The following is a 24,665-nucleotide window of genomic DNA, read 5'->3' on the forward strand; positions in this document are numbered from 1 at the left end:
AAAAGTTTATTTATTGGAGTGACCTGCATTAACTATTTTTTCTGATTTAATTTTTTTTTGATTTTATAACGAACATAAAGGAAGACAAAATCAGAATAAATTTCATAAAATATGGACGCTGGATTTGAACTGAACATAATGCACAATGGAGATCCCTTCCGCCACCATGTATCAGTACTGAATCTTCCGTCTACTATTGAATTTTAATGATTCAGTACTGATTTACTCTGGCAATAGAACCCGGGTACTCAATTGCTGTTAGATAGGCTGGAACAGTTATTAAACAGTGGTGAAACAGGCATAACCTCCACTAGCATCAACTCAGTACTGCGCCATTGCCACGCGTGAAGAAAAATTTATTGCAATTCTAACGTTACGAAAGTAAATTTGTTTATTACAAGGAGTTATTTTCAACTAACCCTTTTCGGAGAACTGATACTTGTCCCGTTTCTGTTTTATCTGCTGTCCATTTCTCTCCCACCTCAGTCTGGGCTGTGGGTCACCCACTGGGGGGTCACACCTCAGCATCGCATTCTCTCCCCTCTTTACCATCTGGCTTTTGGGCTCGTAGAAGAAGGAGGTGCCCAGGGCTGAAATCAAAGGTGACAGAGGTCAAGAGGAGTAACATATGCACAATTTAAGTCAGAGAGACACAAACATTCGAATTGGAAATAACTTGAATCTATCAAACTTCTTGATTGGTTCAGCAAAGAAAGGTCTTTCAATAGGAGACAGCAATTATCAACGCAATTTTAAGAAATTTCAGGGAAAAACCAACAAAAAATCTCAGTTGTTACAAGCAAAGTCCAGAATAAGGTGCAGAGACACTTTTTCTCTTCGATAATAAAAATTTGAAATTAATCTACACATTCGAGCAAATTAAATACCGAGGTTAAAGAAAAATATTTATTCATAAGACAGTTTTGATCATAGTTGCTGCTAACTATAATTATTCTACAAAACAAAGAAATCAAAGAAAGATTCGAATGGATAATGTTCTGACTCAGCTTTTGAAAAGGAACTGAATGGTTTGGCCCATCTTTCACCCAAAATCATAACTATGTCTACCATTTAATATTCAAATGCATTTAATGTCAACAAAAACCCAATTGTTTACATTAACTTAATTAACCACAAGGTAAATCCATCAAAAAATATGACTAATTCAAGATCAACTGTCAGTATCTGTCCACTTTATCGGTCATGTTATGTTTAATATCTCCTTCACTTAGAACTTGAACAAAAAAGTTATGCAAATGAGCTTGTGTGTCCTATTTAACGATAGTTATCACGTTTATTTAAAATAACCCTCTGTTTATGATGCCTCATATTCCTTTGAACATTGCCGGTTTATTGCTTAGCGATCTGTTTTGATTACTTTGGAATAATACGGGCTTTGATAATAAATCTTACACACGTGATAGCCATTATTCGTGGATTACCTTCGGCTAAAAATTTCTTAAATTTTTATTTGAAATTTGATTAGATATATTCTGCTAAAGATGACGATTCTTTCACATTTATAACAAGTCCAAGTCTTACTTTTTAACTGTTAGAATTAAATTGTTTGTGTAATTGGTGTTTGATTTCGAACAGACGGCTGATCAAAGTCATAAAATGTGCACGTTATTTGCCGCGCGGTACAAAGCCATTTAAAATTTTTCACGCTGCAGAATACACAATTTTGCAGCAGTTCCGACTTCAAAGCGTCGTGAACAAACAGCTAACTGTTGTCCTTCATTTTTGCTGTGAAGAAATCGGAACCGAGCGTGATTAAAAGCACATAAGGAAAATCAAAAATTACAAAGGATGGAAAAGAATCGGGCGATGAGAGAAGATGGAATTAAAGTAGTAACCTTGAAGTAGGATATTCTGATTAGTCATAACCGGACTAGTTGTAACTCTGGTTATAATAATTCTTGACTGTCTCAATCCAGAGTGAAGTCTGTCATTTTTGGAATTAAAAACGGATTTTTATTAACACTAAACGTCAATCATTGTTAAGTTTTTAATCCGATGGACATCATTTTTTTCCAAGTGTAGCCATGACTGTTGGCTTTCTCAGACATTAATTTCAGGCTAAAGTACAATCACTCAAAGTAAATCTATTATTGAGATGGAGCAATAGAAGTGATCCGAACAACGGACAAATTATTCAACAGTACAGTACCAAAAATACTGAGTTAAATTTTAGACAAGTCTTTAGCGCATGAAATTAGCGGTATTTTCATCTGCTCTCCGGCTATACAAATTCATTCTTTCAACCAGTTCGAAAATCAAGCACAGCCCCACCTTAAGCAACGAATATGCCCACAAACCACACCCATTATCGGTATTGTAATCGCAATTCAATATTTGCAGATGAGTTTTAAATCTATCAGTAATTGAGCACAGAGAAACAAGCTGATCAAATAAACTGATGACTTATTGTCAAACAGATCAATTCGTCTGGCTGGGTCAAGAAACGGTCAGACACCGATTGAAATTAAATGGGTTTAACCAATTGATAACTGAATCGCACAAACTCAAAAGAAGTCAACAAAGACTTGAACCAGTTTCAGATATGCCGATAAACTAAAAGAGAAAAACAAAGAAATCAAATTTCATAGATTACATTAATCGAAATTACTCCCGCGAGACGATTTCACCTAGATTCATCCACAAATGTTTAAGTAAACGGAGTTCTTAATAGTAAAATTTATTCGACAAATAAGCAAAAATTAAATGAAAAAAAATGATTGAATTAATGTTTTACAAGTTCGGTCAACTTCGGACAAAAAGTTCTTAAACCGAGGAGTTGAACTAAAACTTGATTAAAATCTTTCCTCTGAACAGTTGGAAATGGTAGTGCTAAGTTTATTTTACGACTGCTAAAAGATTTAAATTGCTAAATGAAACTACATTTGCTGCCCAATTGCGATCACAGCTGCTTGAAATTGAAATTAGAGCACTTTTATTCACGCAATATAAAGACCAACAAAATAACAATCTAAATTATTTGATGTTACAATATTTAGATTATACATTATGCTAAACTATAGCAAGGTTAGAATTACGAATCCTTCCTAAACTTTCAAAAAGTTGTATACGGTCAATTTGCAAAATAAAAGTCAAATGCTAAAAAACTGGCCAGAGGTTAAATAGAGAAATTTGTGGAGTGGCAAATACTCACTGGCTTTTTTGATAAGGGTAGGATTGCTAATGCTCTCAGATCCAGTCCGACTGAAGATATTGCAGATGCAACTGAGAGAGTCACCAGTTGCAGAAGATGTTGCCATTAGTTCACGCACCACACTGTTCTCGAAAGCTGAAAGATATCAACATATATAAACCGATCAAGGTGTTAAATTTCACAGAAAATAATTTGCTTCATTTATGCAAAGCGTGAAAAAATAACGACCTTTGAGTTTCAAGTCAAAACTTATTTGGCGAAGAGTTCGAAAAAAAACACACATTAACAGCTTGCTTTGCTAAAAATTTGGTCAATGAAATTATACATATACACTTTGATCATTAACTTTTTGAAAACAATTTTTTTACTTCAAAAACTGGACTGGGTTTATTTTTGTTTTCTATTTACCCCTAAGCAAACTGATATATCAAACTTTGCTTTTGATAATATTTTTGTGAACTGCCTACACATAAAAGCTGAACTCACATATACTATAAGAACTGGACTCGGCAGTCTTGAGATCTGGTTTGTTGATGTCCTCAATTGCATAGTGTCTCTCCCCACACTGGAAGGACAGATGGACTGGTCTTGGGTCAGAGGTTACTGTGCAAGTCAACTTCACTGGGTTCTGCTCGTCAACATACACTAACTCCGTCATTGACAGGATTTTTGGCTCTCCACCTGAAATGAATCATGACTTATCAATTTTGACCAAAGCGTCTCAGCTAAACAATTTTAAATCGCTTGACTAGGGTTCTCAACCCTATTGATGACCTGTCGAATCTAAGTCACGTGTTTGTGTTTATTTCATAGTGTGCATTTAGATTAGACACCCCTGGATTTACTATGAATTAACACAAGAAATAAATAGAAGCAGATTTCGCGGCAGTCAAACTAATTATTGAACCAATATTAGGCATATATATGCTAGTAAGGCAAAATCTCCATCATACAGCTATTGTTGAGCCAAAATAGAAATCGATAGTGGTCACAAAGAAGGCGCAATTGACGTTTTTCAAGGGTAAAAGATACAGTGCATCTGTACATAAAAACCCTCTTTTCATCATTAAAAAACATCATACAATCGCAAGTTTCAACGAAGTATTGTTTTTATGTACCAATTAAAACAACTCCGTGAGTCACACGAATTAATTTATAGATTTAAATGTCATTCACTGAATAATGAGAAACCCTTTCAAAATGGGTGGTTAGGAACGGTTTCATTATTTTCGCTTTTCCCTCTTCACGAGTTCACATTTTCATTGATTAAAAGGTTCCATTCCGATAAAAATGAACTTTAAAGCCTTTCTTGAACCATTTCCTCTAAAACAATTTGTTACGCTCGATTCATTCAGTTGAAACTTATTGCACTTTTAACATAATCCAAGCTAATCCTAAAAAGCAGCGAAACCGAATGAAAACAAAACAAAGCCCATTCCGGTTTGTGCTCCGATTAAGTTCTTTTTGCCATACTCTATAAAAGATCAATCACTAAAAAATACTTCAAAAAATTGGACCGTTTTGCTATCTTTGAACATTGTTGTTGATGTCATTTATGTTGTAAAAATTTAATTTCAGGGTCTCAATAATTTTTGTTTGCAAACAAAGAGATCTTAGACATTTTAATATCCATTTTAACTGTCCATTTTTTTCTGTAAACAGCTGATTCGTTTTTGAAGACTATTACAGCTTACTTACATCACTGGGACAATTCACTACTGATTGAAGTAGGCAAACAACAAAATCCATGCTAAGTAAACAACTTTTATTGCAAAAAGATCATTGTTTTCCCTTTCTGTTCAGACTTGCAGACCACGGGATGGAGGAGGCTAGACGTTCCGCCACTAATTGCGGCAAATGACTCATAATTAGCAGAACACTATTGTAAACATAGTTACTAGTGGCCTCGAAAACGAATTTTTTTTACAGAAAATGCTGACAAAAGCTAATAAAATCTTAATAACTTAGGCGTTTTTCAATTAGTAAAACTCCCTTGAAGTTGCAAATTTTCCCATCCACTCTTACACGAATGGTGAAATAATATTTAGTAAACCGGGTTATACAAATACGCCCCGTTCCTAAAATTTAAATCTACCATGTATGAACGAAGTACTGCTTTAAATTTTCGCCAACTTACAATTACGAAGAAACGATCATTCATTCATTCAGCAAACATGAACAACTTGCTGTGACTTGAGAATAAACGTTTTTGATTGCTTTTACAGATTTATAGAGTCAATTGTCAAATTGAACTATAAAAATGTAGTGAACCTGGTCATGTGTTGAGTTTGAAGTATTCATACTGATGGTGTGAAAAACCGAAAGAGATCAGTGTGGTGTGCTGAATTCTTATCTTCTTGTTGCACGAGGTAGTTAGATTTACTGCATGAATGTACTAATCAAGTTGTTTGCGTGTGTGCATGCACAATTTCCAAAATGGGTTTTGATTATTTAGGTTTTCAGCTGAGCGGTTTGTCTTCTGATGCTGTGGATCGACAACTTCTATATATTCTTATTGAGTAAGTATATTCTCTCAAAATTAGCAAAATTTGAGGTTTCAAAATAGTTAACTTTCTGCTACTACCAAATTAGCTCTCTCTATTTACTAAGCAAATATTAGTTACAGCTTGCATCAATCTAGAATATTCTATCTGATAATGTGTACATGTTTAAATCAGTTTAATTGATTCGAAATTTTAAGGACCGTCACACTCCCCCACTTCAGGAAACTTCCGGGCACAAAAGTTTTCTTACTACAATTTTTCTTTGACGGTCAAAATTGAGTTTTCTTTACGAGTTTTGCCACTTTGTTCCAGTCCAGTTGTTATCAGTCGAAATAGAAAAGAAGAGCCAAAAGGGCCAATAGAATTCCGAGTAAAAAATATTGTATCCGAGATCCAAATTTGAATATTCAAGTCCAAGAATAAATAATTGAGAATTTATTGATGATGCTGTTCCTACGGCCATAGAAAGTTGATCGTATCATAGTTGGTTCCACCTGATTTGTCAATTGATTGCCAATTGTTAGTCCATCGTTTCTGCGGTATATTGTACTGCAAGAGTATTTTACAAATTTTAAACTGCACCGGTTGAATAGGGGTTTATCGGATGATTAACAGTTTGAACAGAATATGATCGATCAAGATTGTTAATAGACTCTGCAGTGACATTTGGTGCACTGGGGTATAGACTTTTTTGGGATCTGGTCATAGACTTATTTGAGCTTGGTCCTAGTTCGTCCTCGTCAAGACTTTTCAACTCTTTTAATCGGTTAAAAGCGCATGAAAAAACATGATTGTTCTCTTTCAGTATATTATGTACTGCTTCTATCTCATTTGGGTCATTACTGTGTATGATGGCGATAGGTTTATGAACCACTTCAATTTGTTGATCAGCAGTCAAGAACTTAGGCAAGTATTTACGAACAAATTTAAATTTATGATAGAACCAGATGAACAGCACATGTAAGGCCAGGTTGAGAATGAACACAATGACAGTCAAGGACAAGGATATCTTTATGGGAACATATTCGCTCAAGTGAGATTTTAATGTGGGCTTTAACATAAGCATATCAGAAGTGAAAGGTTTTGCAACGGTGACTAGGTCTTCACTATTTTTTACTTTTGGGCTGAACAATAATTCTGCTCTAACTTTTCTGAGTAAGTCTACGCCTGCTACGGTGCGTGACTCGAAATATGGTAGCTGTTCAACGTCTGGAATGGATGCCATCAGATGTGCAAGCGGGTCTGGTAGTTGAACATCTATAAACTTAGCTGTAATCTTGTCACAGCTTTCCAAGTCTGATCGAATTTTTATATTGTCGCCTATTATTACTTGAAAGTCACAATCCACTGTCATAATACAGATCTTACAACCTGGAATTAGACGATTCCATGACTTGTGCTTCGAGGCGAGACTGTATTCTCTCATTTCGTACGCATCTGTCGCTGAGGTAATGAGCCATATGCCGTATCCAAGATTGTCTGCCTGTACTTGAGTCGGTAGGTAATGAACTTCCGTGTCACATGTTTCGGCAGCTTTCAGTGGTGAGCTCAAAAATAGCGTTGCTAGGCATGAGGGATGATTTGCTTGAGATGCCAAAGGCTCCTGGCAAATGCGATACCGCGATGAGCCTAAGCAACTATCAAATTGGACTTGCGACAGTGTCATTGACTCCATTTGATCCTCCGAGATAGCAAGATATGGGTCCTCAATAACCCATTTAATTGACATTCTCGGTTCGTCCTGAGGCATTGGAATAACTTTTGCGCTATAAGTAGTAAAAACTGTCTGTCGTGAAGCTAACGGAATCGCAAGGGTTAACAGCAACCCTTCTTTGACTGTAATAACATCACGCAGAAGTTTGGAGTCATAATAGGAGAGTATGTCGGAATTTGGAGGTATGGCTAAAGATAGTCTGCTTCCAGAAAGAATTAACTCGTCGGCGACAGACTGTAAAATAGCCATTAAAGAAGCTTTTGGTACGATCGACATTGGAAGATGCTGTTCAAGTAAAGTCGAGATCGAATTTAGGATGTTTGTTCGATAAGTGTACACCGCGGCTCTATAGCTTTTAACATCAGCGTACAACAGTGACAGAAGTGATGCTGTGGTGTCAAAATTGAAATTCAGTTGTTGATTTGAAAACAACAATTGGGTGCAATCTCTCAATATATGAAAATTATTTTCAATGGCCTTCAATTGTTCTTGTACAACTTGCCAGTTCTTATTTAAAGTTTCTGTCATCTGTTTTCGTGCTTCCTCTATTTCCGCTAATTTATTGCTTACAATGAAGAATTTTGCGTCGTTGTCTGTTTTCATTTTCGATACGTGGTCGACTAGAATTGTAGTAACTGTGCCCAAATGTTCAATGTTTGCTGCATTTTCTTTTGCCTGATCTTGGCATGAACCAAAGATACCTGTCAGTCCACAATTGGCTGATCCTCCGACCATCATCCCTGATCCAAAGAGCCCAATTCCAGCCATTGCAAGGGCTCCTACGTGGGCTCCCCTTCTTTTTCTTGATGGTCGTTTGTCTTCATTTTTAAGGAATGTAGCTGTTTCATTTCTAATAAGATCAACGTCTGTTTGTGATTTTTTTACTTCATTTTCGACTTTTCTTAGTAACCAATCTACATTAAAAGACGAGGTATTGGCCTGAAAGTTTGTTGAAAAATCCAGTGGGCAAGATGCTGATGGTAGATTCCATTTCTCATTCAAGTTTCGTAAAAGTGCTTTCAGTTCTGGCTTCACGCTGAAGTTGTACTTTGGGAAAGGAACCAAAAACTGGACTGGGACAAATTTTTCTGCCAATAATATTTTTGATTCTTCATTAAATAAGATTCCTTTTTGTAATACGTCGTCGTAAGTTTTCTTCGGGTCGTCTGCTTTGATTGATAAAATACTCGTTAGTAGGATATTCAAGGTTGATGCAAGCCTCATCTAAACATTAATGGATTTTTGAACTATTTAACCTTCTGATTTGTTTTAGATTTAATTTTCATCACTTTTCTCTTTTGCTGAGAAAGGTTCAGGTAAACTAAGTCTGTTTTGCAGGTAAGTTAGCTGAAGGCTGTTTTCAGTTGAAATGTTGAAAGTTGTACTTTGCTTTCTTTTGTTCGCTGTCAGCTTCGGCTGTCAGCAAATTGAGTGGCGTGGCCACATCGTGAACTGTTGCCAAAATGGCAGTTTTGTTGTCGTTGGAGGCAACAAAGTGTGGAGTGAGTCGTCTCCCTTCTCCTGTGCTTCCTCAGAGGGATCAGAGGTTGATTGGCTAATGATAGCGCTGGCTATCATTTCCTTTCTTTGCTGTTGCAAGTGCTCTCTCTTCTCCTTCTGTTATGGAGTTTACAAACTCATTGCTTGAAGAATAAACTCAAGACTCTACTTAGACTCAACTACCTTTGACAACTACTTAATTTGACTTCTTTACTTTCTGCGTTTTGTTTTTCTAAGAATCTTGGTGAACGCTCATACTAAGTAAGAATTTTTTTTAAGATACAATGGAGCCTAAGTTGATGGCGGCAATAATTGCCTTCAATAATCATCATGATTGGGACAAAAACATTGACTTTCTCGACGATGAACGAGAGTTATTTATTAAACGGTTTTCCGAATTCAAATTTGATGGAAAGGACTTGTTATTTTCTGGTGGAGTTGTGCCTACGATGGAGCAGGTGCAGCGTGAACTTGACAAAGTCCACTATAAATTTGATCGTCATAGACGGGGAAAACGTTATTTGAGAAAAGCCTTGATGAATGCTGGCTTTCGGATGCCAAGTTACTTAGGAGGTCTCACACGTGTAGTTGACGAGTAAGTTTTTTGTGTTTGTGCTTTAACTGTTTTCATCAAAACTGATTGTGTTTTGTGTGTTTAGGTTTTGTCGCTCCTGTCCCTACTGTTATAAGCAAGATCATAAAAATGATCGCTTTTTTATCGATGGAATAAGAGAAGGAGTGAAAAGGAAATTATGTTCTGAGCTTGGGATTGATTTCGAAAGGGATCCCGTAGATTTTGTATTGGGATCTACTGAGCTCGGGAAACCTGAAAAACCTTTGCCAAGGTCTGAGGATTTTGGGCAATGCTTGTTTTCAAGCATTTACTACCTTCTTACTGGAAAAAAATCAGGTAGTTTTTGGTGACTTTCTGGTTAACAACTTGTACAATGAGTTTCATTACTCTTGTTTTAAGGTGGAAAATTGACAAAATCACCTTGTCAGGTTATTCGCAGAAGGTGTGGTGAAAAGATGCTTGAACCTGAGTTCATAAAACTATGCTTGAAGCAACTGAAATATCTGTGTTCTCCTTTTGAAATATGTAAATCGAGGGACAGTGCCAACTCCGTTGGTGACCACTGGGTGGGTTATTTTCTGTTTTTTTTTACTATAATTTTTTGCAATATAATAACTTTTCATTGTTAACGTGTTCTAGTGTCTTGGCCTTGCTTATCTGCTTGGTGTGGACTTGTGTGTATACTATGAGTATCATAATGAGAATTCTGTTTGGGTGAGATATTATCATTCTGCTACATCTCAAAATCGTGGTGGAGCATTGCTTCTTTACAACGAAATAAAGAGAAATGGCAATAGAATTGGCTACCACTGCGAGCCCATAACTGAAATCCCTATCGAACAGTAAGTCTAATGTTCTGTTTTGAGTGTTCCATTTTGTTATTTTTGCAGCTTAACGAGAAATTCTGTCTCTTTTACGCGTAACATTTTCTTATGGTTTGAATTTTTGAAATGTTTAGCTCACAGAATGAATTTGACTCTTTCGGAGTTAATGGTGAGATCTGCCCGCGTGCTGCCAAAGTTTTGCGAGGCGATTGAAACTTCTGGTATTGAAATAAACTCAGAATTGCGTACTAAAACTTTGCTTTCATTTGCAGGTTGTTCTAAATTTGTGCTAATTGTTGAACTTTCCTATCGAGTCATTGTCTTTTGATAGACAGTAGCTGTAACTGAGGACATTATACTTTTGCTTCTGTACTTTTAAAGTCTCTGGTGACCAATCTACTCAAACAAAAATTTGATTTTCGATATTTTTTCTTGACACTAGCTACTCCCTAGGGGGAGGGTCAAGTCGCAAAATGAATGAAAAAACTGGGTATAGAGAGTGGTACCATTTGATCCCGTTTGGTGAGTAATGATTCCCAACCCCCCCTTTTTTGGGGCGGAAATCAATATTTTACATGTTATTTGGGTTTTTCCGACAGGAATTTGACTTGTTTTTTGGCATTTTTCCCAATTTTTACTTATTCAGTTGTTTAGTACTCAACACGATACCTGATTAAAACGGCTTGACTTTAGTTTGCTTTAATGGCTTCTTAGACAGTATGTCCTTTAGATTGTTTCATTTATTTTTAAAGTTATGTCAACAAATACTCAAAAATTGTTGTGCCATTTTTGACCACAATACGGTTTTTTCTTCCTTTTTTGTTGATTTCACTTTGCTCCCTTGCGTTCTGTGGAGAATTCAATTGTGAGAGCATTCGGCATCTACATGGACGTTTCTCTGGTAAGATAACCTTTTTCCTACATGCAGATAGATTTCTATTTTGTCATTTTTGAAAACATCAATGATCATTTTGCAAACCATTGGCCAATCTAGGCCGTTTTTGTCACATTCAAGCTGTGGAATTGACACTCGTTGAACGTTATGGTTCTGAACATGCTTTCTAAGGCCTACTAAGCAAGTTTTCAGGGTTGAATACGAGGCTTTATCAGTTTTTGTTAATTTTGTGACTAGGTTATAAACAAAGCGTTGGTTGTTTTTGTCAAATATCGAAACGACAGAGCCTTCTCCAATTTCTTCACTTTTTGAGTTTCTAGATAGGTTGCAACTGAAGTTCGCCAGGCCTTCCAGTGGTGATTCACGCGACACTGATTGAACGATAGAATGTTTTGTGTTTTGAATATCGTCTGTACTATAGAAGAGTTTGAAATCGGGTCCAAAGATTGCTTTCATTTGACCAGCTGTATTCTGCCTTTCTTTCTGCACTCGTGTTCGCCTTGTTGCGCCTACTACCAAATCTAGCAATGGAGAAGGCTGTTTCGGAGACATTTGGCTTGAACTTGGCAAAGACGTCAGATCTTGTTCTTGATTTCTGTCAAATTCTGTTTGACTTCTTTTCAGATCCAGTTTTGTTGCTCGAGATGGGCCCCTATTATATGCTAACCTCTCTGTGCTTTCTCGACAAAATTTTATGATGTTTTTACGTTTTTCAGTGTTTGTTAATCTGGCTCCTGGTATTGTGAAGTTTTCTTCGAGCATAGGGACTTCAACCGTTCTGAAACTTCTGTTTTTTGGTTTCACTGATTTTTCATGATTGTCAACATCTCGGAGAAACTGAACTCGCTTCTTTGTGTTTCTGGCTAATATCGGTGTCTCAAGTGGTGTAACTTGACCTTTGTTTTGTTTTTCCTGAGTTCTGGTTGTTACTGGTAAATTAACTCTCGGTGAAATCCTCTGGTTCGATTGCGCTGTTGTGTTTGCATCCATCTCAAATGGTTCTGGGAAATTAGCGAAAGGAAAATCCTCCTCATGTAGAAGTCTTAAATGGTCGTTTTCCTGATCGAGGTTTATATTTTGCGCTTCCCTTTCGTCATTTCCTTGTGCACCTTCTACATTCACTTGTTCCTGAGGTTCTATGTTTTCATCCTGTGGAGCAACCTGACGTTCAACAAGGATTTCACGATTTTCTGGTTCAATTAAATGCGGTGGAAGTGGGTGTACAGGAAGCGGTATTGCTATTGCTCCTGGTGCTTGATCAGGTGGTCCTGGTGGTCTTGCTATCTCGTAGCTAAGTGTAGTTGAAACTGGTTGATCATCCTCCTGCTCTTCCTGTTCTGGTGCATCCACTGCAAACGTTTGATCTAAGAGGTTTGGTATTTGTTCATCAAATAACTCTGGTTCCTGTCTATATTTTCCTAACGCTGGCTCTGGCACAAACAGCTTTGGGTCAATTTGTTGTAAATCAACAGGAGATTCAAGAGGCTCATATGGTCTTAGTCGAATTCTGTGTAAACATTGCGTGTAATTCGTTCCAACTTTCCGAATTAGATAATTGGAATGTGTTAAAACTTTTTCAACTCTATAAAGGGGTATCCAAACATTCATTGATTTGTTTCCAAAACCATTTTGGTTCATAAGTTTTGGGTTTAGAATTAGGCAAAATGAAAATAATTTTAGCGGTTGCGCTGCTGCTTTCTCATCAAAGTATCTGCGATATTGATGATACCTGTGAATTAGGTTGATTTTCGTTTCAGAAAATAATTTTTGCATTGCGTCCTGTATCTCAGTGACAAAATCTGATTTCAGATCTAAAGTTTTGATAGATTTATTGAATCGTACGTCAAGTGGTTTAATTGGTTCTCTGCCGTGAAAAATTGATGTCGGTGAGCACCCTATTGATGAATAATATGAAGTGTTGTGGATATACGTTGCAAGCGGTACGTACAGCTGCCAATTTGACCATTGTTCATTTGTGTTTAGCTTCAGAATTCTCTTCAATGCTCCGTGTGATCTTTCAACAACGCCTACACTTTGCGCATGCTTCAGTGTGGCATGCCGGATTCTGACCTCCAAGAGTTTGGAGAGCTCATGCATCAACTCTGCAACTAAATTAGTTCCAAGGTCAGATACTATTGTTTTTGGAATGTAGCTATGCTTGAAAAAGATTGAGGTTAGTTCCTGTGCTATTTTCTGAGCGTTAGCCGAAATTAAGGGTGTAGCAAACAGGTACTTTGAAAAAACGTCAATTCCTGTTAGGACAAATTTGTAGGGTGATGATCCTCTAAACGGGCCTGCAATATCTATTTGCATCATGTCCCCTGGGAACGACTGTAAAGAAGAGACTGGCTGCAAAAATGTTCTTAGCGATTTGTTTGATATTGCTTTTTGTTGAATGCACGTGAGGCAATTTTTGATCATTTGAATAAAGTACTCAGTAAAACCTGGGAAATAGAATCTCTCCCTAAATTCTCTGATTGTTCGCAAGATGCCTATGTGACCCGCTGTCCTTGAATTATGAAGGCGGTAAAGCACTTCTTTCCACAGCTGTTTTGGTAGGCAATATTGTAAGCAGGCTACTTTTCCTGAATGATCATAGAATTCTCTGTATAGGATGTTACTCTGAATTTTTAGCCGATTGAATTGCTTTCCGTACTTCTTTAGTTCAAAGGAGGCATATTTCAAATCGTCAACTTTATTTTTCTTTATCCATTCAATAACTTTTTTAATGACTTGATCCTTTTGTTGCTCGGCTTCTAAATTTAGCGGCTCTAATTTATCTGATATGTTTTTTAAACTGTCCTTGGGGTCATTCATCAAAACTGCATTAACTTGAGTTGGTTTACTAATGATGCGAACTGTTGTTGGTATTTCCGCCTGATCGTTTATCTTGTTAACGTGACTTTCAACTTGGGACAGCAATCCATCATCTAATCCAGTTTGCTTTCAGGATATGATATTCTGGTCTGTTTGTTCACGATTATTATCGAATAGGTTGCTAAAATTAGCAATTGAGCAAAGCATCACATCAGGTGATTTTGCAATTGTTTCGACCTCAATTTCTTGAACTGGAATACGATCTGATAGTTTCAATTGTATTGTTTGATCAGGGTCTGTTTGAACACGTGATAAGAAGTCAGCTGCATAGTTTGCTCTTCCGGGTATATGTGCTATGACAAGATTGTATGATAAAAGTCGATCAAGAAAGTTCCATAAAGATGGCGGTATTGACTTTGATTGGAAAAACGATGTTAAACTTTTGTTGTCGGTTAACACAATAACGGGTTTTTCTGTACCCCAGATGAAATGAGAAAAGTGCTCTAAGGCAAAGTATAGTCCAAGAAACTCTTTATAATAAATTGAAAATTTCAACTGTGCTTCGTTAAACAATTTTGTTCCGAAAGCAACTGGAGCATATGTTTTCTTCTGCCTGTTTTTCTGATCTTTGATATAATCCTCTATCATTAAAACAAATCCTGCTCCGTAGTAACTTGCGTCGCATAAAAGAACGTATTGAAGTCCTGGTTTTGCTAGTCTGAGCGTTAAATCAGTTGCCTTCTGTAGATCTTGTTTCAAAATTTCTAATGCTTTTTCCTGCTCCTCGGTAATTTGATGTTCTACGTTTTTTCTCAAAAGTTTATAGAAGGGTAGAAGCTTTTCGCCTAGGTTAGGTATGAAGTCTCTCCAAAACTGTAGGAAACCAACTAATCTTTTCACTTGCTTAACAGTTTTTTGCATTGTTAGTTTACTCAAAAATTTTTTAATTCTTTCCCGCTCTGGTTGGATACCTGCTGGTGTAATTACTTTTCCTAAAAACGTAATTTGTTAAACTCCAAATTGGCATTTATTTGGTGATAGCTTAAGTCCTGATTTTCTAATACATTCAAATATTTTCCTGAGGTTTGGCACCAGCTCCTCAAATTTTTCTACTCCACTTCCGATATCGTCCATGTATTGTGTGCAAATGTTTGCGGCTAGACACTGATCAAGATAGTGTCTAACAAAGGAACTAAACCCTGTGACTGACTTGCTAAGACCTTGGGCCAAGCACTTGTAGGCGTACGTTCTGGATGCAAAGTTGAATGAAAGCAGTTGGACTGAAAGGTCATCAGCCATTTGCACACAATGATAGGCTTGTGAGCAATCGAGTTTGTTCAGAAATTTCTTTCCTGCAAAATGGTTTGTTGCATCACTCATATTTGATATCGGGAAATTGCTGTTTATATAGTCATTCCTTAGCAGGTGATTGATACGCCTCAAGTCAATTAAGATTCTCAAGCGACCGGATGACTTTCGTTGTGCAAATACAGGGCTGCTATATTTAGAATGCGATAAGGTTGTTATCAGATTGTAATAGTGCATGAGAGCAAGTTCAACTACTAGTTCATCTCGCAAATGTATGGGCGTGAGTGGACTTTGTACGTAAACTGGTAAATTATGTTCCGGAGTCAACTTTATCTTAAGCTCGGTATTGTAACCAACGTCAAAACGGTGTTTAGCAAATATATCAGAAAATTCCACCAAGAGGTTTTCAACTTCGGACTTCTGTTCACGTGTTAAAATTGACTGTTCCCACTTAAAATTTTCGAGAAATTTTTCACGATCATCGTGACTCGATTTAGGGTTTATGCTTTCAAGTGTCTGAAAATGTTTTATTTGATCAAAAATCTCACGCTGTAGTGGCGGTAATGATTCAGGGTTAAAGCATGTTTCAGGTGTTGGAAACCACAATTTTCCATATTCAGGAGGAGGCCTGGAAGACATTTTTTCGGAGCAATTCATTTGAACTAACTGGTTAATTCCGTTTTCGAGATTATTTGGGTCTTGCACTTTAGCCAAAGCTATCAATTGCGGATCAATTTGGATAAGTTGGTCTGCCTGGGACTGGCTCAAAATCTCAAAGGAGGCGACCATTGTGTTCGCCTTAACGTGAACATAATGTTCTGTTATGTTGACAGCAGAAATCATTATTTTTCCGTGCTCATCAATTGAGCTGAGTGAGGATGTCAGTGCAATTTCAGTAGAATTTTCAAACTCGTCATTAGGGATTACTACCCCACTACATCCTGAAAAACTATCGGAATTTTCTTTCAGTGTGCATTCAAGAACTGCGTGTGAATAAGGTGGTATGGCATGTTTTTTGTTAAGGAAAATTGGAATTTTCTTCAGCTTTTTTAGGAATTTGGGTTTTTCGTTTTTGGGTCGAATTTCATTAAGCTGAACTGTCATATCTGGTAGTTTCAGTAAATTGTTCGAAGGGCAAATCCAAATTGAGTTTTTCTTAAAAAAGGGGTTGCCAAGTATGACAGAGTTCATTGTGGGCAATACAAGGAAATCGTCTGTGAATTGGTAATTTGCTATATAAAGTGTCAATCTCACGGCTTTATCAACTACGACTGGTGAACCGGACGCCATTTTTACACTTTTATAACGAGGTTCTACAAATGATAATTTGACCTTTCTAATTTGCATCTCACCTAAGAGTTTTTCTGGAATCGCATTAGCACACGATCCCGTGTCTATCAGTGCTTTTCTTTTAAGTTTATTGTCAAAATTCAAATGGACGTACGATAAGAATTCACCCTCTAGGGGTATTACTGCGCAAAGCTCTTTTTCTAAGTTTACGCTATCATCACTTTCTAAACAGTTTACTAATGATTCATTAGAGTGAGTTTTGTCTAAACTATTGTTGGACTCTAGTGGAACTTGTGGCTTTAGTAGTTTTTTGTTGATCGTTGAAATGGGAAATTTCCGGCACCTCTACGCTTTCCACGACTATTGAGTGAACACTGATTAGCTAAGTGATTCGGATATCCGCATTTATAGCAGAAAACACTAGCGTATTGCGTAGTCTCTATATGGTTCTGTGGGTCAGGTTGAGTAACTTGAACTACTGTCTGGTCTACTGCCTGTTCTTGCAAGGGTTGTTGATTCACTTGTACTGGAAAGTGTTGTTGATGAACCGGCAGACTGTAGTTATTTCTATAATAACCACGGCCTCGGTAATTGTTTCCTCTGTAGTTATTTCTGCCACGATAGCCGCGTTCGCTACCTCTGACTCGTCCTCTCCCCCTTGAAAAACCACGATAATTATTACCGGAGTTTTGGTTTGAACTTCGGAAATTCTGCTGATTTATTTGCGATTGCTCCTCAAACTGTTTGGACAGTTCACTGACCTTATTGTCCATTGCTTCCTGTGATTGTGTCAGTTTGGAGAGTGCATTGACTAAATTTTCTGAGATTGTGCTACTCATCTCATTGAACGCACCTTCAGTATAGTCGTCCATTCGGCATAGATTATGAATTGTCAGCTGTCGTCTCGCTAACAAACATAAGTCGTCAACTGTGTTATTATCAGGCTGCTCTAAAAGTTTTGCTCTTAACCAACTTGGCATGCATTTTTTAAAATATCTTTTAATTTGATTTGCCCGTTCAGTTTGAGTAAAAAGCAAATTCTGAGCGTTTTGTGCGTCAGCGGCCGCGATGCGCGCGGCTTCTGCACCTGCGTCTAATGCTGGGTTTGCTGGTGGCACTGGCGTTGGCTCTGGATCTGGGTATGCTCTGAGCGCCATGTCTCTCAGTGTTACTAAGAAATTTTCTGGTGTGTCTTTCTTCGGGTCAAACCTAATTCCTTCTAACTTTATTTTATGAAGCTCCTGTAGTTGAGGGTTGCAGAAATTATTTCTAAGTGCTGCTAAACTCAGATCTAAGTTAGCTCTTGTAGCGTCGTCTAGTGAATTGTTAAAGTAACGCAAAGCGTCGTCTTTCAAGTGTATAGAGAGAAAGTTTGCCTGTTGTGCACCTGGAATTGCTGCTACACCTATTATGCTCCGTAGAAGTCTTTCAAACTCATTAAAACTTTCGTTTTCTTTCCCTCCATAGGCTTTCAACGTAATGTTTGGGTTAGCTGCCATAACTTTAGGCAAATAGTAGAATAATTTCCTAAGATTTTTATGTCAATTTTGATCAACCTGATTTTTGTGTTAGTAGATTTTTGCGTACCTTAGGTTCTCAAACTCATAGCCTTCTATACTATCTTGCACTTAGTTACATCTTATCTCAGGCTCAAGTTCGTTGTTGACTTAGAACTATGTTTTATGCCTCTGATTCCGACTTAAGGTTAATGTGGTCAATCAAAAGCTTGATATTTTTGGAGAAATATGAAAAACATCATTATAAGTTATCAGTTATCACGCTCCAATTTGTGATTGTTATCATACTGTTTGGTATCAGACTGATGATTTCAAACAATTGAAAGTGATTGAGCGTTCATCAAGTTTAGAGCATTTTAAAATTCACTGCAAAATCTGAATTTTGTAACGAACCCTTGGAGAGCTGCTTCTTGATGGCACCTGTGAAATTTCGGCCTTTTCGTCTTTCTCTAGCACGGGTGGTGTAGTAGGTTAAGTTGCTCTAGGTGCTGACTTGTTGACCAGATACTGCCGTGATCTGTTTTTTAGCCAATCGTCTGCTGTTGGAGTTGTCTTCCTTCCTGTCACCATGTGGTGTGCTGAATTCTTATCTTCTTGTTGCACGAGGTAGTTAGATTTACTGCATGAATGTACTAATCAAGTTGTTTGCGTGTGTGCATGCACAATTTCCAAAATGGGTTTTGATTATTTAGGTTTTCAGCTGAGCGGTTTGTCTTCTGATGCTGTGGATCGACAACTTCTATATATTCTTATTGAGTAAGTATATTCTCTCAAAATTAGCAAAATTTGAGGTTTCAAAATAGTTAACTTTCTGCTACTACCAAATTAGCTCTCTCTATTTACTAAGCAAATATTAGTTACAGCTTGCATCAATCTAGAATATTCTATCTGATAATGTGTACATGTTTAAATCAGTTTAATTGATTCGAAATTTTAAGGACCGTCACAATCAGTTTTGAGGTGTAATAAATTATCATCAGATAATTTATTCACCTAGTCTGTTTTGTCAATGCAGTCTACAGAATCTGATATTACAATCACAATAGAAAGACCTGCCTCTTTGACAAAATATGTCATTTTATTGATTCATATTCAGTATATCTAAAAATGAAACTAAAACTAAATGAAAAATGGGGCACTAAATCTCTCAACTAGAAAGCTATAATTAAATTGTTTAGCCAATTTCATAAACGTTTTCAAATGAATAACTGTAGTTTCAATTTTTAAAAAATGGCGCTCATTTGCACGCGAAAAAATGAATAGATCTCATACTTTTGAAAGTGATTCCTGCAAATTTCCGAACCGCGTTCAACTATAATTGAACAACCAACATATTTGCTTTCAAATCTATTTTTTTGAAGAGCGGAAGCTCAAATATCAAATTACTGTGTCATAATGACCTGGCAACTAAGGACAGGATGGATACTAGGAAACAAGGGGCTCCTTCTTCCACTTTCTCTATTATAAGGGAAAAAACTTGCTTACGTTCTCGGCAAGCAGGGTAATTGGAGACAGTCCCAAGAGGGCATTAATTCAATATTCAACGGTGCAGGGATAGGTGATGGGGTGAAGTTGGCTAGCGGGGGGGGGGGTAAATTTCGTTGAGAGGGTTTTGAATTTATTAGCACACGCAATTGGCTTTACATTATGCTTATCCGTCAATACTTAAAAAGTAGGAAAAATAACCCCTTATTCAAGGAGTATGTTTATACGTACAAATCTAAGAGCAGCTTCAAATTTCCATTTATACCATGCTATTACCGTAACAAAACAGCACCGCCAAAATTTTACCTAATAATTCCTTTGAGGCATTATCTTGGATTAAGAATGCAGTTTAGCATCATTCCTCTTACACACTGCTTTCAAAAGTGGAAAAAACAATACTCAGCGTATTTATTACACATAGCCTAGCCTATACGTGCGCAAGCTGAACAGATGTCATAAATGTAGCATAAGAATACGTATTTGATGAATTTGAGTGTTATCAATGACACTATGATGACATTTTGAAAGCTTTCAAAATGACAAATCGCTATGAAAATTGACCTCAATAGCCAAACTAGAGCTGGTTATGTATCAAATTTAACATCAAAACTATTAGTCCAAACTAGCAGAAAAATGATGATTTCTTATAGAACAAAACAGATTTCCGGGAAAAAAAATGAAAGTCAGAATAGATACTGTGGTCACCACACATCAAGTCAGCGAGAACTTTCTTAAAATGAAGATCAGGTTTCGTTTTAAGAGCCGAAGCATTTCCGTGTTAAAATTACAATCAGTGATCAATAGGTAAGAAAAAGTACTTGACCCAGAAAGAGAGCAGTTTTATTCCATTCAATATTTCCAACAAAAGGCGGAACAATCGATAAGCGGTAGAAAAGTAAACACTCATTGGCTCTACCCCACCCTTTCCGCTTCCTTCGTCAATTCATCCACAGGTTGTTCACACTTGACTTCCTTAAATTTCTAAAAATCTACACCGCCCAAGAGCTATTTCATCGAAACATCAATACAATATTTAAAACTATGACGCAGATACAGCAAACAATAAAATTATGATTCTCTAAACTGCAAAATATGATTTAATATAATTTCAGTGCCATATGCCAGATTTTTCAAAAAAAACTCAAAACCATCCACAAAGTCAAAGTCATCTTAGATTCTTATCAAAAAAAGGGTCGCCAATTCGTACCGCAAATTTTTATTACCGCCATTAACGAAAGCAGTCATTTTTGCGACAAACTATATTACATTGTAATAGGCAAAGAAAGACTCTTAATCAAATTGTAATTACACCTTGTCAAAATATACACAAGCCCAATTATGTTACAAGGAAGGTAGGTAATGCAGCCTAACTTTACACTCTCTTATCCAGGTATACTGATTTGATTTGCAAATTAGGGGCTTATCTTGACATGCGCATTTTGACCAGGGTATGTTGAAATATGCCTTATCCGTCCGACCTCCAACTGCTCGAAAAAAAGTACTTCAACGTTTTCTGCGCAAGCGCAATTCCGCGCAAACTTCTCGGATATTATTTTTGTTTTTTTGTTCATTCTTTAATGTAAGTCTTAAAAATAAAATATGACAATTTGCTAAGAGGTTAATCTCAGAACAATGAAACGCATGCGACAAGCTTTGGCAGTGAAAAGGTTGTCAATTATCTATTGAAACGGTGGAATGGTTAGATTACGACCGTTAAGGGGGTATTAATCCCGCACAATTCTAAACAACACAACACATCCGCATGAAGGAAGTATTCAAATATTTACCATCGTAATTGTAACTTTACTTTTCATTCATGCCGCGTACGCACACACTCTCCGCTTCTATTCAGACCATTAGTTCCCCAGGGAGCGAAAGTTCGAATTTAGACGGTGTAGTTGTGGAAGAGGGAAAATAGAGAATCAAGAAATGGAAAAGTAAAAACGGCAATGGATGATTACTTATTTACTATCAACGTAGCCTGTCAATAGAGAGAAAGGTAACGCACAAAAACCCATATTTACTGCACCTTATAAACTGTCGTCACGCTACGCAGGACTACAAATTAAAACCCTTACTTTCAACTTCAGTTCTTTAGCACGTAGTTTGGTACACCATCACACGCAATAAAAGAACAATTTCGTCTTTTCCGACACAATTCAACAAGCTTTTTGTTTCCGCTAACTATGAATAAAACCATTTAACGGTTTCCTCTGAAATACAACTTCCGTGCTTCAACGATTTTAGAAACTCATCTTGCGCATAAAACAAAAAACGACTCAATATAAAACTTGAAAAGGCCAGTTTAATTTTTCCACTTAGATCTATGCAAACCAGACAATTAACTAGAACGCATACTATCAGAGAGAAAGAAAAAACATTGGACCCAATTAGATGCGCCTTTATCTACTAAACATGTAGAAGGAGGTTTGTAGGCTTTCGCAGCATCACCTGATATTGTCTCAACTGAAATAGCATCAACTGAAATCATTTTTTCTAAGAGACTGTTTATTAAACCAGTGAGACCTTGAAGGTATATACAACCAGCTAGTTTTTTCTTCCATTCGAATAATTGAATCTTCGAAGAATCTCCAGAGCATCCAGCAAGTAATTGTTCGAGAGAACAAATGAAGAGCATGATAATAGTTTTGGGACTTTCCAGCTAGAATATACTTTTAAATTGTTGAGACATAATTCAAACATAAAATTGCTAGAAATTAGACAAGAACAACAACCGGCTCACTGATATTGAACTTGATAGTAAGAACATATACGAATGATTAACATTTCAAAGCTCAAATATTCTTTTACAATGCAAAGAAAATGTATAACAGATATTTGCTAGACAAATTATTAAAATATAGTCATAATTGCTATATATGCATCTGAAGTTGGTAGCTTATTAGTAGTAGCATCAAGGATATCTTACAGAGTGAAAAAGGATATCTAATTCTTTAGCACGCTCACCACTGAAACATAGTTGATGAATCAAAGTAATCAATCAAGCCTGAACAATTTCAAAACAATTCAAACTTAAATTCATCCATATTTATTTTCGGATATTTCAAGACACAATAGGCCTAATTTAGTAATAAAGTTTACAAAATACAAGCAAGCCATAGTTTTTACTGCCGTGCTCAAAATAATTGTCAAATCAACATACAATTATTGATTACGGTTAAAACAATAAATACGCCTAAAATGTCATGTTTTTCAATAAATGTACTCTTCTTAACATTTAAAGAAAGTCACATCAGCCCGGTTACAAAAATTCCACCTGCAAATTAAGTTCTTTATATGCAAATTACTGGAGCTTTGACACACAGCATAATCCATGCTCCTCTAGACAATATGACTCTGGAACGCTAAAGCGCTAATGCTGGGCCAAGCATATCTGTTCATAAATCTGTATCTTCTAACACTAGCAGAATGAGTGAAACCACTGGTGAGAACCAGTGAAAATGATTGGGAAACCAAAATCATCGACAAGGGTTTCAGGACAATATATCCAATTCCCTTATATCCAATGCCATTATACCCAATACATTTTGATATTTTTGTTCATTAATTTTTCGTTTCATTCATTTGACAGTTCATAAAAAATATGTGCAGCCAGTCGCTCAAAATGAAGTTCTAATTCATGGATGTGCAAAGTACAAAATTCTCAAACCACTGAACATGACGAAAAACTGAACATGATTGCAAGAATTTTGACTTTCAAAAAGAACTATGAATCCATGTCAGCAAGCAGGAGAAAGGCTACACCTCTATGAAACTTTGAAAACAGCCAAAAACAATAAGGAGCGAAAATTCAGTCTCATGTCTAGAAAATTTATTTTCCGAAGAAGAGTTTCTTAAAATCACGAATGGTCATACGAGATCTAGAAAATTTTGTCCACTCAAAAACAAGATGGCAATTTATCTAAGACCTAACGTCGGGCAAATGATAAACTGCTTATTAGTATATTTTCCAAACTTTGTAGATAACAATCGGACTAAAGCAAACATTCAAGGTAAAGATTTTTGCCACAAAATCCTTGATAGTTATATCATAGACAATTGTGGGTTACTATTTAAGTTTAATAAAAATTAATTAATTCAGCCTTTTTCGACAGCGGTAATTTTCCTGTTTTTCTTATCAGAAACTACCACGGTCATTTCTCTTCCACTTGAGACACTTGAAAACAGGCCTTTCGGGCCCAATAGTGCTCTCCCAGACTGATAACGATTTTGTCTCGATGTAAATACACATAATTAAGATATTTTTGTTCTCTTAATCTCTGGAAACAGTTTATTACTATTATTATTAATCCGACTACAAATTAGGAGTTGCTATTACAAGTCGCTATTCGTACTTAATGGCCATGGCAATGCCTCAGCGGCCCGTGGGACTTGCTGAAACTATCAAAACCGAACATGGGATTAAATTAACCGGGACTTGGGACTTCATATGAAACTATCAAAACCGAACATGGGATTAAATTAACATGGGATTAAATAAATACGTTTAATAGCCGAGGCTATTTTGTAGTCGGATTATTGAACGAAGATATCAAAGTGTTCTGGGTAAAATGGCGTTGGGTATATTGGTTTTATGTATAATGGCATTCGGTATATTGGCGTGTAACCATTGGCATGTAACAAGATATTCTGCTCAGGTCATTAATTGCAGGAAGTTTTGCACCTTTTACGCTCTTCATTGCAATTTATAAAACATTAGTTTTTTATAGCAAAATCCATTAGCAACTATTGAGCTATTTTCTGATACGTCTCGGCTCAACAATGGAAATTTAGTAAGAATAATAAATTTGAAAAAGTTCAAAATAATTGAATAAAAAAGAACTATAAATACGGTGATTTAGTCATTTAAAACTGCTGCGCTTCTATTTGCCCAAGCTGAGTCAGCGTATTTTGGGACAGGAAAACAAGCAGATTTCGTCAAGCTTGAAAAAAAGTACCATAAAAAAGCGCCATAAATTGTTCTATTCTTGCTCCTTAATTTCAAAATCAAATCGCTGAGTACATAAAAAAAACTTTCAAAGACTTTCAATTCATTGGCCACTTT

The 24,665-nt window shown here is 36.5% G+C and overlaps 2 protein-coding genes across 5 annotated transcripts in view; both read right to left on the bottom strand.

The window, feature by feature from the left end:
- Positions 1 to 24,665, bottom strand: part of LOC142339483 (netrin receptor UNC5C-like) — a 63,154-nt gene that overhangs the window by 23,024 nt on the left and 15,465 nt on the right. For 3 of the 4 annotated variants that reach the window (XM_075389530.1, XM_075389528.1, XM_075389527.1), the window contains exons 2-4: positions 3,659 to 3,853; positions 3,173 to 3,307; positions 420 to 590 (exon numbers count right to left, since the gene is read on the bottom strand). In XM_075389530.1, the coding sequence (XP_075245645.1) occupies positions 420 to 590; positions 3,173 to 3,307; positions 3,659 to 3,853 (501 nt within the window). Of the gene's footprint in view, positions 1 to 419; positions 591 to 1,856; positions 2,031 to 3,172; positions 3,308 to 3,658; positions 3,854 to 24,665 lie in introns of those variants that run through there. The other variant, XM_075389531.1, reaches the window with a different exon arrangement.
- On the bottom strand, positions 5,721 to 19,189 carry LOC142339482 (uncharacterized). The gene is made up of 2 exons (XM_075389526.1): positions 18,509 to 19,189; positions 5,721 to 8,614 (listed from the first exon to the last, which is right to left on the bottom strand). Exon 2 carries the CDS (start codon positions 8,612 to 8,614, stop codon positions 6,248 to 6,250), a length of 2,367 nt encoding a protein of 788 aa, XP_075245641.1. The 5' UTR covers positions 18,509 to 19,189; the 3' UTR covers positions 5,721 to 6,247.

This window comes from Convolutriloba macropyga, chromosome 5, assembly GCF_964194025.1.
Source record: "Convolutriloba macropyga chromosome 5, txConMacr16.3, whole genome shotgun sequence".
Taxonomy (NCBI): domain Eukaryota; kingdom Metazoa; phylum Xenacoelomorpha; order Acoela; family Convolutidae; genus Convolutriloba; species Convolutriloba macropyga.